This window comes from Ursus arctos, unplaced genomic scaffold (assembly GCF_023065955.2).
Source record: "Ursus arctos isolate Adak ecotype North America unplaced genomic scaffold, UrsArc2.0 scaffold_22, whole genome shotgun sequence".
Taxonomy (NCBI): Eukaryota; Metazoa; Chordata; class Mammalia; order Carnivora; family Ursidae; genus Ursus; species Ursus arctos.
Genome location: NW_026622897.1, coordinates 59,736,621 through 59,749,917, shown reverse-complemented (window position 1 = coordinate 59,749,917; position 13,297 = coordinate 59,736,621). Strand labels below are relative to the sequence as shown.

The following is a 13,297-nucleotide window of genomic DNA, read 5'->3' as shown; positions in this document are numbered from 1 at the left end:
TTCTCTCCCCTAGATGTAAATCCAGGATGTAGTTTACAATCCCTTCTTTGTGTTGCCTGAATATTTTTGAAGCTCTGAGGTCCTGACTTCCTGGTTCCATCTCTTACTGTCCGTGTGACCCGGAACAAGCTACTTAATCTCTTTATGCCTCAGTTTTCTTAGGGGTTAAGTGGGGTTAATAATAGTACTAACTCACAGGGTTCTTCTGAAGATTAAGTGTCTGCAAATATTTTAAAACAGTGCACACACTATCAATGCCTAGGAAATACTCAATTGTGTTATACATTACTGTTATTCCTCCACTATGTAACTTATTTCCTCAAAACAGAGTCACAATCTAGCTTACAAACACTTACTCACTTTAGGACAGCCTAGACTCTCTTACTATTTTTGGGTTTGATCTATATTCTTCAGGGACCAACTAGTATCACTTTTACAAGAGTTTATCAGTATATGTTTCTCCAAGGGCCATAACAGATTTTTATCCTATCATCAATATGAAGCAGTTTATTTTTGTCCACTTTTGTCTCAGCTCATTTCAAGACTACAGAAGAAACTGATGGCCTCAGTTCAGTGATGAATTACATGCATTACATACATTCTGTCAATATATACCCACCAAGAGTAAGGCTGGGTTCTTGCTGTTGGCTCTTGAGGATCCTCTCTTCTCTCTCCTAAAGAGCAGCGGGCAAGACCGATGCAATGGAGCAGAAGAACCAGAGCGGAAGGGTAAGTGAGTTTGTGTTGCTGGGCTTCCCAGCTCCTGCACCAGTGCGGGCACTTTTATTTGCTCTTTCTCTGCTGGCCTATGTGTTGGTGCTGACTGAAAATACCCTCATCATTATGGCAATTAGGAACCACCCCACCCTTCACAAACCCATGTACTTTTTTCTGGCTAATATGTCCTTCTTGGAGATCTGGTATGTTACTGTCACTATTCCCAAAATGTTAGCTGGCTTTGTTGGGTCCAAACAGAGCCATGGACAGCTAATTTCCTTTGAGGGCTGCATGACACAGCTCTACTTTTTCTTGGGACTGGGCTGCACTGAGTGTGTCCTTCTTGCTGTTATGGCCTACGATCGCTATGTGGCCATCTGCCATCCTCTCCACTACGCTGTCATTGTCAGTGGTCGGCTGTGTGTGCAGCTGGCAGCTGGCTCCTGGGCTGGAGGTTTCGGCATCTCCATGGTCAAGGTTTTTCTCATTTCATGCCTCTCCTACTGTGGACCCAACATCATCAACCACTTTTTCTGTGATGTCTCCCCATTGCTCAATCTTTCATGCACTGACATGTCAACAGCAGAGCTTACAGACTTTGTTCTGGCCATTTTTATCCTGCTGGGGCCACTCTCTGTCACTGGGGCCTCCTACATGGCCATCACTGGTGCTGTGGTGCGCATTCCTTCAGCTGCTGGGCGCCATAAAGCCTTTTCCACCTGTGCCTCTCATCTCACTGTTGTGATCATCTTCTACGCAGCCAGTATCTTCATCTATGCCCGGCCAAAGGCACTCTCAGCTTTTGACACCAACAAGCTGGTTTCTGTACTCTATGCTGTCATCGTACCATTGCTTAACCCTATCATTTACTGCTTGCGCAATCAAGAGGTCAAGAGAGCCCTACGCCGTACCCTGCACCTATTCCAGGGCCAAGATGCTAAGGATGGGAAAGCTAGCAGAGATGGGTAGAAAGTGCTCTTAAGCTTGGGATCTATATTTTCTGTGAAGTCTGGAGGAGCTCTTATGGCCTACATTAAGGACTAGGGTTCAAAAGCACCATCAAGGAACTAATCCAGGAGAAAGAAGAGGGATGGATTGTAAACTGACAGCTGGATTTCTAGACAGCACTGTAAATACATTTACTGTAAACACATGCTAGAAGTTCCCATGTTATCTGCTCTATTGTAATTTACATAGAACAGGTTCATGAATCATGCATCCTGGTGGGGCAGAAAGGATTGACTCTGAGCAGAAGACTGATTGCACTTCAATATTTAAATAAGCAAACAAATGCAGAACTATTATCTCTCTAAATGGCCTTTCCTGGATTTGCTCTTTGTTTTAATTCTGAAGCTGAAAATGTAGAAAAGGAAAGCAGAAGGAGGAAGCCATTCAAGGAAGCACAGGCTTCATTATGGAATAGCATTAGGAGACTTCTGGTGAGATCTCTTCTAGCCACAAGCCACTGACTGTAACCTATGAGTAGCAGGGACCCACGTGATAATTCTACTATGAATTACAAGGCAAGCAGACAGGAAACAGAATTTTTTGTTGGCAACATATCACATCCTGGACTATAGAGATTTCTAGCTTCATTTCCTTGTTTACCTAGGTTAGGGGAGCTAGTGACTGAGTGCAGTTCTTTATTTAATCTTCTGTCTCCATAGACTTATAGTTTATATATTAAATGGAATCCTATGTAGGTCTTAAAATAACACAGAGCTAATGACAGATAAAATATTCCTAATACAATAAATGCGAATATTAGGTTATGTAACAGCATCAAAAGTATCAGGCTTAAAATGGATAAAAAAGATATGATATAGATTTACACACACACACACTGAAATATTACTCAGCTGTAAAAACGGATGAGATGTACCATTTGCAGCAATATGGATGGACTTAGAGGGCATTACACTAAGTGAAATAAGTCAGATTAAGGAAGAAAAATACCATGTGATTTCACTCATAGTGGAATCTAAAAAACCAAATGAATAAATAAACAAAAAACAGAATTAGACCTGTAAGTATAGAGAACAAACTGATGGTTGCCAAAGGGGAGGAAGGTATAGGATGGATAAAATGGGTGAAGAGGAGTGGGAGACACAGGCTTTCATTTACAGAATGAATGTCACGGGAATAAAAAACACAGCATAGGGAATACAGTTGATGATATTGTAATAGTAATGTACTGAGACTGATTGCAGCTACACTTGTGAATGTACATAACATATAGAGAAGTCGAATTACTATGTACCATTGTACATCAAGTAATGTACTATTGTATGTCAACTGTACTAGAGTTTTTAAAATTAATTTAAGGGGCCCCCTGGGTGGCTCAGTTGGTTAAGCATCGGCCTTCAACTCAGGTCATGGTCTCAGGATCCTGGGATTGAGCCCCACATCTGGCTCACTGCTCAGTGGGGAGTCTGCTTCTCCCTCTGCCCTTCCCCCTGCTTGTGCTCTCCCTCTCTCTCTCTAGCTTGCTGTCTCTCAAATAAATAAATAAAATCTTTTAAAAAAATTAAAAAATTAATTTTAAAAAGCTTATGACAGGGACGCTTGGGTGGCTCAGTTGGTTAAGCATCTGCCTTTGGCTCAGGTCATGATCCCAGGGTCCTGGGATCAAGCCCTGCATTGGGTTCCTTGCTCAGCAGGGAGCCGACTTCTCCCGCCGCCTTTGTCTGCCGCTCCCTGTGCTTGTGCTCTCTCTTTCAGATAAATAAATATTAAAAAAAAAAAAAAGCTTATGACAGCCCAGCATAAACCTAAGCACAGGCTTTTTAAAAATATTTTTTTTAAAGTAGACACCATGCCCAGCATCACCGGCTTGAACTCACGACCCTGAGGTCAAGACCTGAGGTTAGATCAAGAGTTGGACACATAACCAACTAAGCCACCCAGACACCCCAAAGCATATGCTTTTCTGAACAAAGAATACTGGAGATAGCACAGATGTTATGGTTCTACCTGTAAAAACATATCTAAAATCTGACTATCTCAAAAAAAGAAGCAGATGCTGGTTCTACCTGTAAAAACATATCTAAAATCTGACTATCTCAAAAAAAGAAAAAGTATCAGTCTTACTGATTTGTTTAAATTAGACTAGAAGGAAATTAACTGAAATGTTAGCTGTAACTATGCAATGTAGCCCTTACTCTTATAAATTGCAATCTGTGGCAAAGGTATTGTTACCAACATATTTATTTAAATAAATATTTCTTACCCAATAAAATACACAACCTTATTTGTCTGGATGGAGAGATAGTGACAGGGTATTTCAGCATGATTTTTAGAAATATAGCTCCGTACAATTACCCAAGACCTAGAATCCTGAGGACAACAGCCTACATGTAGCTTCTCTCTCCAGATGTGGGAGACTTCTGTTGCTGCAGCCTGTCTTTCCATAGTTTAACGCTGCTTAATAAAGTATGAAAGGCTACTAGCAAGAAAATCAAGCATTATTTGCTTATTGCTACTAATTAAAATTCGAATATAATATTCACATCTTTTTGTGCCAAAACAATTACATAACCTTATAAATATTTTTATTATAATTTATTTTTATATTTTATGTTATTATAATTTATATTTATAATGACTAGATAAAAGTTCATCTAAGGCACATCTCCCAACCATCTCCATAGAATAAATTCCTGAAATGGGGTTACAATCTGGGATTGGAGTGTCATCCTCTGGGCATCATTGTTGTAGCTATTATATGAACCCCCTTACAGGTTAGTTCCAGTTAATAGGAAGTAAAAACATGAAGCTGATTTCCTTCATTGTGCTCTTCTTTATTGTCCAAGCTTTTTATAGTAAGATGCATTATTTTCTTGTTTTAAAAACCACCTCGAATTCTGAATTCAAAATTTATTGCATGGTGCACTGGGTGCTATACGCAAGTAATGAATCATGGAACTTTACATCAAAAACTAGGGATGTACTGTATGGTGACTAACAATATAATAAAAAATTATTATAAAAAAGTAAAAAAACCAATTATTTCAGGTATAGGAAAAGTCTTTAACACAGTTTCCTGCATATATTCATTTCTCTATAACAATGAATGAAAAGATGCTTGAGTCCATGTGAATTATAGCAAGATCAAAACTTCTCTTGACTTGGACTGCATTTTCATAGTTGTGTGGTGATCCTCATAGCTCATATTGAATTTGATGTCACAAAACCTAAGATTTTTCAAGTAAACTATTAATTGTCAGATGAAGTACTCCTCATTCTCCATTGATTAATTCTACCCCCAACTTACATAGAGGACTTTATTTTATCCCTGTTACATTTGATCTTGTTTGTTTCAAACCATCTTTATAGTCTGCCATTCTTTAAAAATATTGCATAGATAATATTATTCTTTTATAATTCTCTTTTGCCAGAGCAGTGTCTGGGGAAGTCTCCAGTATTCTTCATCATTACAGGCGATAACAGTAATGATCCAGACTGGGTCTTTCAGGTGGGAGAGATACTCAGAGTGGCCAGAGGTAACTCACATCTACAGAACAAGTGAGGATTAACATCATAGAGGACTTCCATGTTCAAAAATATCTACTGGTTCCCGTCAACTTTCATAAACTTCAAGTTTCTTACTCTGCCTTTCAAGTTTTTTCACAGTATGGTCTGTTTTCCTTTTGGTCTTTTTGCCCCCCTTTTGGTCTTTAATTTCTTGCCCAATACAACCTTGTGCAGATGAATTTTAGATTGTGATTTTTTTTTTACTCGAACGTTATAATCCAATCCTTTTATAATTTGCTAACATTTCACATTAAACAGAGTCAGAAAATATCCAAAAATCTTTCTGAAAAAGAGCATTTTAGAAACAAGAGTTCTTCTATAGTACTGAAAACCCTATTTTGCTTAAAAAGCCCTTATAAGTATAAGCATAAGTAAAGACTGAGAAACTATCAGAGAGGACTTAAGAGACAAAATAGTGCAATGGAATGTGATATCTTAGAGTGGATCCTGTGACATAAAAAGGATAAGGAAAAACTGGTAAAATCTAAACAAAACCTGGAATTTAGTTAACAATAATATACCAGTTTTGGTTTCTCACTTTTGAAAGTGTACAGGGCAATAAAATATGATAATATTAGGGGAACCAAGACTGGAAGAGGAGAATATGAGAACTTTCTTTACTATCTTTAAAAGTTTTCTGTAAAACAAATATTATCCTAAAATAAAAATTTTATTTAAAAGAAAATAATTTAATGGACCTTGGCTGATTCCAGTGACTTCGTAATACTAAAAGTAAACTATGGACTCTGAGAAACAAACTGAGGGCTTCAGAGGGGAGGGGGTGGGGGAATGGTATAGACCGGTGATGGGTAGTAAGGAGGGCACGTATTGCATGGTGCACTGGGTGTTATACGCAACTAATGAATCATGGAACTTTACATCAAAAACCAGGGATGTACTGTATGGTGACTAACATAATATAATAAAAAATATTATTATAATAAAAAAAGTAAGCTGTCCCTTTTTGCTTATGGCAATATGTACAGCAAACATTTGGCTTTTATGTGCTATGTTGAAAACCTCTTTTTCAAATTTTCCTGGATTTTTCAGTCTCATGAAAGCCATATAATGATGCTGTTTTATTTTGCTGATAAGAGAGAGTTGGAGTATATTTGACAAATAGTTCTTGCTTTACATTTAGCAGCTCTGCATCAGCTCCTTGCTCAGCAGGAAGCCTGGTTCTCCCTCTCCGTCTGTATATGAATTGCTTTCAAATACATATTACTTTTGAAACTAACATTAATGATATGATGTTAACAAGTGAATTATTGTTATCCCATCTTATGGGTGAGTAAACTGAGGAATAAAGACAATTTTATAAGATCAAAGTTCTTAAAAATGGTAGAACTTAAATTAGGAACTGGATCTTCCGACTGCTGAACCAAAATTATTTCCCCTCACACTATTTCCACACTATCTTCCTATATGAGTCTGGAATCACACCTCTTGAATTTTTTTTCTAAATTCCTAAGTTAGAAAGCATTACTCCCTCATTGGAGTTCCTAGAGCACATTGTACTTCTCTTTTGGTACATGTCACATTCTGTGCTCATTATAGTGTATATTTATCATTTTACTTAGAATACTACAAGTTCCTGAAGGGCAGAAACCATGACGTACATTTTTATTCCAAAGAACATATAGCACAGTACCCTACACATAATAAGAGCTTAATAAAAGCTGGTTGTGATTTTGTGAATAAGCAAATGAATGTATTGGTTATCTTATTAACCCAGTTAGGTTTCTTATCTTGGCTTTTGAATGACTTAGTGTTGGATTACATTGCATACAGTAGTAAGAGAAAAGGGCTACATCCCACCCACAGATATCAGTAAACTTGGTCCAGGTATAAACAGGAACTAGTAGGTAAATGGAGATTCAGCTTTCCTGTCAAAATCCCCTGGACATAGTCTAAGCAGCACATACAGTTTCCCTAGAGCCAGGAGAGACTGTCAGTGAGCCTCCTGGGAAAAAGACATGGGCAAGCCAGAGGTTAAATATATTCTCCTGCCTCAGCTCCAGACTTTCTTAATGCTGCAATACTTATCATGCAGTCTAAGCAGAAACCAAATGTGGATCTCCAGGAAGTAAAAAAATAGGCAAACCAGCCTGATTTTCTATGTTTAGTTGCAAATATCTGCAAAATTTTCCACTCTTGAAGAGAGGGCAGGTGGACCATGGTGAGTGGTTGAAAGTTCCAGGTGAGATTGGTCGATCTGATATCTTGATTCAAGAAAGCTCCAAGAAAGATGAAGAGGGAATTGGGGGAAGTGGCCGCAAGCACCATGATTGGACAGGAGAAAGGGTATTGTGGAGAATGAATGGGAAAACAAAGATTCACTACTTCTTTACCCAAGGTCGGGGAAATGTGGGCAGCTCTAGGATCTTTTGGATGTTGGACCAGGCCCAAAAGACATGTTTCTTATTCTAGAAGAAGTCTGTTGGTGTCCATATTGTCTCTTGGAAATAAGCACATAGAAGATTGGAAAAAAGATTCTATAGTACAACGAAAGGATTTCTTTCCTCAGATACCATAGAGGAGACTCCAGAGCTTAGTGCTTTCAGTTCTGAAAACAAAGAAAATAGTAAGAGAGAATTCTTCATTTCTCTCTGATACAAAATAGAACCTGCTGAGAGGTATATCCATGACCAAAAAGTGGAGGAAAATATGAAGTAACAGGGGTATGCTTGAATATATGAAAGCAATATTCTAGAAAGAGGATAAGAAAGAGGCATGAGTGATTTGTAACTCAGAGCTCTTCAAAGATGCTATAGTCCTGTTCAGGAAATTTGGCTTCTCTCATTCCCCCAGAATATAACAGAAAAAAGATGAGTAAAAGAGAGAGAGAGAGAGAGAGAGAGAGAGAATGAATGTCTGTGTGTTTATATGAATACATGTGAGTGAGTAGCATGTGTGAGTCTAATGTGACATAATATAGTAATAGCTAACACTTAGACAGAAAAACCATGGACCAATTCCTATGTTAAGTGCTTTCTGTACATTATCACATTTATTTTCACAGCAAACCAGTAAGGTAGGCATTATTAACATTATTCTATTTCACAGCAATGTATCTTTAAGTCCATAATTGTTGAATATTCTGTTCAAGATGACACAACTAGTAGCCTTGTTCTGACTCTAAATTCAATGCTCTTAACTAGTAGACAAAGGTAAATGTGTGGGAAATTGTGTGGCTGATGGTGAGAATGTGGAATATTATACACGCCCTAAAGGACAGTCTCTACATTCTTCCCACTGAGACAAGAACATGGGAAAGCTCACTATTTTCGGCTCCCAGAACCAGTTGCTTTTCCCAAGGAAAAGAATTAGGTCAAAGGCACTGAAAAACTAGGCCAGAACTACTTTAGGGTGAAGGTGTTGGTTGGACGCCTGGATGTACTGTACAATCCCTTTCCACCCAGGAAGCAGCCTGAGCTCTGCTAATATATACTGCTATGGAAAGGAGGCAGTGGTGTCAGTAATGTGTATTTCACTGCCTCATTCTTCTGTCCCTTGCCATGAGCTATGGCCATAAGATCTCTAGTCCAATGAGTCCCTGATCAGCCTCCCACCCTCTGTGTGTCAAGTGAAGAGTAAGATGGACAAACTGTTTGCCAGGCGTGAGCACTGTTCTAAAGGCAGGACTTGACCTCAGTCCTTATGGATCTTTATGGATGAGTGTGATATTTAACAGAGAGGCATATTCATTTGTGTGTTTTCAAAAGACACCCTGTGGACCAAAGATTAAAATAGTTGGGCTACCTCACAAATATGCTTTCTTCCAGCATCATAAGATGTGCCTGTCCTTACACTATATTCACATGCCCTCCTGCCTCCGTTCTCCTTACTCCTGTAGGAGACCTGAGACACTGGCTGATATTTACAGACCCAACCTACCAAGTAACCTGAGACCAGGGATCATATCCACTGTGTTCAGACCCTGTGGATATGTTTGCTGTGACAATACACTGGATATGCAAACTGAGGCTATGTCCAAAGATGTGCAGCCTGATAGATAGATGCCTTCTGCCAGCAAAGTACCCTGAATTCATATTCCTCTGCCCCTGATCTATTTTCTGTGGATCCCAAAGCTCCAAGGGATTCATTAATTCACCTGTTAATCCATAGTCATTTAATATTCATGTATTTTCTAATCACTGTCCTAAGCATTGGATTCACAGTCATGAAGGCAAAGTCTTTTGTCCTCCAGTTTTATTGAGCTATAAGGGCACGTTAAAGGTGTACAGTGTGAGGATTTGATACATGTATATGTTGTGAAATTATTGTCACAATAAGATTAGGTGGTATCTCCAGGACATCACATAATTATCACTTTTTGTGTATGGTGAGAACACTTAAGATACAATCTCAGTAACTTTCAAGTATATGATACAGTATTGTTAACTACAGTCACCTTGCTGCATATCAGATCCCCAGAGCTTATTCATTTTATAACTGGAAATTTACACCCTTTTACCAACATCTCCCTGAGTTTTAGAAAATTGCAGTGTAATGGAGAGAAATCTCAACACGTGAAGAAGTTGTACCCAAGGTCAGGGAAATGTGGGCAGCTATAGGATCTTTTGGGTGTTGGACCAGGCCCAAAAGATATGTTTCAAATACTTTTGAGGCATTTGACTGAGTTTTGGTGAGATGTCTCCTAAGTGGAATCTTGAATCTTGAATCAGCCAATAAAGATTGGGGGATGGGCACAGTGGGAAGAGGGAAGAGTGTAAACAAAGCGTGAGAGTGATTAGTGTGTTTGGGAAGCAGAAACTAGTTGAGTACGGCTGGATCATGGAAACCACTTAGAGGGTCATAAGTGATGAGTCTGAAGAAATACACGGCTGGATCAATATATGAAGTGCATCCTCTGTGTGATAGCAAAAACATTCCCATTTTTGTCTGAAAGCAACTGGAGAGTCACTAAGGAACTTTCCAAGAATTACTATCTCTTATTTCCACAAATAAAGTTGAAGAAACTGTGCTGATCAAAGGACTATAGCCAATGGATCACCCAAATATTAAACTTTGAAACTTTTTCTGACGTGAGGTTATCCCTCACATTTCCTTTAGGGAGGAAGGAAATCTTCATGAAGTGAGTTCCTCATTAAACAGAGATCTGGAACCCACAAGGGAGAGACTATCTATGTTTATTGATAAAGGACCTAAGAGTGACATGGGTAGTGACATTCAAATATTTCATCAGGTGAGTGAGAATTAGGGGTGGGGCTGCATTTTTTTTTAATTTAAATTTTTGGTAGTTAACAAACAGTTCAACACTGGTTTCTGGGACTGCATTTTGATTCTGAGAGACTTTCTCAAAAAAACAAACACAAAAAGCATGGAGGACATTAGAAGAAGGAAGGGAAAAATGTAGGGGGGAGAAATCAGAGAGGGAGACAAACCATGGGAGACTATGGGCTCTGGGAAACAAACTGAAGGTTTTAGAGGGGAGGGGAGTGGGGGGATGGGTTAGCCAGTGATGGGTATTAAGGAGGGCACATATTGCATGGAGCACTGGCTGTTACACACAAACAATGAATCATGGAACACTACATCAAAAACGAATGATGTACTGTATGGTGACTAACGTAACATAATAAAAATTTAAAAAAAAAAGAACAACAAAAAACTTTGATGGAAATGTGTGCTTTCACATTTCAAGATTACTTTGTATTAACAGAAGTTATTTTATGAGTCATTTGCAGGGAAGTCTGATTTACTAACTTCTTTTGGTCTCTTGTCTGATAGCATAATCATCTTCATTATTCGTAGTGCCATTATATAAGACTTCAATACCTCTCAGTGCTTTTAGTCATGCTGGGGAAAAATATCACTCTGGTCAGTGAATTCATCCTGGTGGGCTTCCCCACTGCCCCATGGCTACAAGTCCTGCTCTTCTTCTTCTTCCTTGTGGTCTACCTGCTGGTGGTGGTAGAGAATCTTATCATCATGCTCACTGTTTGGATCACTGGCTCCCTCCATAAGCCCATGTACTATTTTCTGAGTAGCTTGTCCTTTCTGGAGGTCTGGTATGTCTCCGTCACAGTCCCCAAGATGCTGGATGGATTCCTCCTACAGAGACGGCACATCTCCTTCACAGGTTGCATGACCCAACTCTACTTCTTTATCTCACTTGCCTGCACAGAGTGTGTGCTTCTGGCCGCCATGGCCTATGACCGCTATGTGGCTATCTGCCACCCTCTCCAATACCCAGTCATTATGACCACAGGTTATTGTGTACAGCTGGTGGCTTTCTCCTATGTGAGTGGTTTCATGGTCTCTGTCATCAAGGTTTATTTCATTTCACATGTTGCCTTTTGTGGTTCCAATGTCATGAACCACTTTTTCTGTGACATCTCACCAATCCTCAAGCTGGCTTGCAAAGACATGTCCACAGCTGAGCTAGTGGACTTTGCTTTGGCTATTGTCATTCTTGTCTTCCCACTCATCACCACTGTCCTTTCCTATGTCTACATTGTCTCCACCATTCTGCGGATACCTTCCACCCAGGGAAGGAAGAAAGCCTTCTCCACCTGTGCATCACACCTCACTGTAGTCATAATTTATTATACAGCCATGATTTTTATGTATGTTCGGCCCAGAGCTATTACATCATTTAATTCCAACAAACTAATCTCAGCTGTGTATGCAGTCCTCACACCCATGCTAAATCCATTCATCTACTGCCTTAGGAACCAGGAAGTCAAAAATGCTATCAAAAAGACCATGGGTGTTGGACAGTGCCTCCTGCTCAGCTAAGCCCTGCTACCTTGAGGACGAGACAGTGTCTCGGCAAGGATGTCATTCCTGTGACACTTCATGGTTCTGCTTACTAGTGTTATTCTATAAATCTACATTCTTAAAGAAATCACAGCATGGGAAGAGAGAAAAAATTAAAGCTAGAAACAGGACACATTATGTATTTCTTTAATCTTGAATTAGTTTTAATACACACTGTATATATTTAAAAATTACTTTGACATGCAGAGAAATAATAATAAATATTTGACATATATAAATTTTAGGTGTTATTAGCACTTTACATATAATAACTATCTTATTCTCATAACACCTTTATGAGTTAGTTATGACTACTTGCCTGATCTTATGGATCAGGAAACTGAAACATACACGGAGAGGTTAAATAAGTTGTTCAACATTGCATAGTGAATAAATATCAAAACCATTATCTGAACCTGTGGAGTCTAGTTCCACAATCCACTGTATTGGATTCTCTCTCTATATAAGAGTCTGTGATAGTAGCTCTAGGGGCACATTAGTTAAAAAACATTAATTCCTGGAAGGAATAAGCAATCCAGTCAGTAAGATATGTGTAAATGTGAGGATAAGTGATAACGGTATGGTAGTGGTGGTGGTAGTAGGGATGGTGGTTATAATGATGTTTATGATTGCATTGGGTTAGTGATGACAAACTTCCACTGATACTAATAATATTGTTGAGCATTTCACAATTTTTTTTCCAATTGTTGCCTCCTTCCAGAACTATAATAGCTCATTTCTCATTCTAGGGATGGGAACAATAGTTTCATGAGAGATGAAATAATTTGTATTACTGCAAATTTTGCAGTTGTTATATGTCTCTTGAGAAATTGTCTTTTGGGCTCTTGAATTCTTGTGGCCTTCCATGCTGTAATAAGACTATTATCAGCAAACAGGAGCGCCTGAGTGGCACAGCGGTTGGGTGTCTGCCTTCGGCTCAGGGCGTGATCCCGGCGTGATGGGATCGAGCCCCACATCAGGCTCTTCTGCTATGAGCCTGCTTCTTCCTCTCCCACTCCCCCTGCTTGTGTTCCCTCTCTCGCTGGCTGTCTCTATCTCTGTCAAATAAATAAATAAAATCTTAAAAAAAAAAGACTATTATCAGCAAACAAATGGAATACCATTACATCAATATATGTTTGAGCTGAAAGCCTCAATTTATCAATATAAAATATGTCCTACACATAAGTAATGTGAAAAAATGAATACAAAATTTTCCAAGACAAATGAGATTGGTAGATTGAGGGATCTGCTGATTAGA

At 38.9% G+C, this 13,297-nt stretch overlaps 2 protein-coding genes across 2 annotated transcripts; both read left to right on the top strand.

Moving 5' to 3' along the window:
* Window positions 1-702: 702 nt before the first annotated feature.
* On the top strand, window positions 703-1,686 carry LOC113245843 (olfactory receptor 226). Its single transcript, XM_026486157.2, has one exon. The coding sequence runs from the start codon at window positions 703-705 to the stop codon at window positions 1,684-1,686; it is 984 nt and encodes a 327-aa protein (XP_026341942.2).
* A 9,384-nt stretch (window positions 1,687-11,070) lies between these two features.
* Window positions 11,071-12,015, top strand: LOC113245829 (olfactory receptor 6-like). The gene has a single exon (XM_026486146.2). The coding sequence runs from the start codon at window positions 11,071-11,073 to the stop codon at window positions 12,013-12,015; it is 945 nt and encodes a 314-aa protein (XP_026341931.2).
* Window positions 12,016-13,297: the final 1,282 nt, after the last annotated feature.

Bases quoted from the DNA above. Each gene is read 5' to 3' on its own strand.
- LOC113245843 (XM_026486157.2), top strand. From the start codon at position 703: ATGGAGCAGAAGAACCAGAGCGGAAGGGTAAGTGAGTTTGTGTTGCTG.
- LOC113245829 (XM_026486146.2), top strand. From the start codon at position 11,071: ATGCTGGGGAAAAATATCACTCTGGTCAGTGAATTCATCCTGGTGGGC.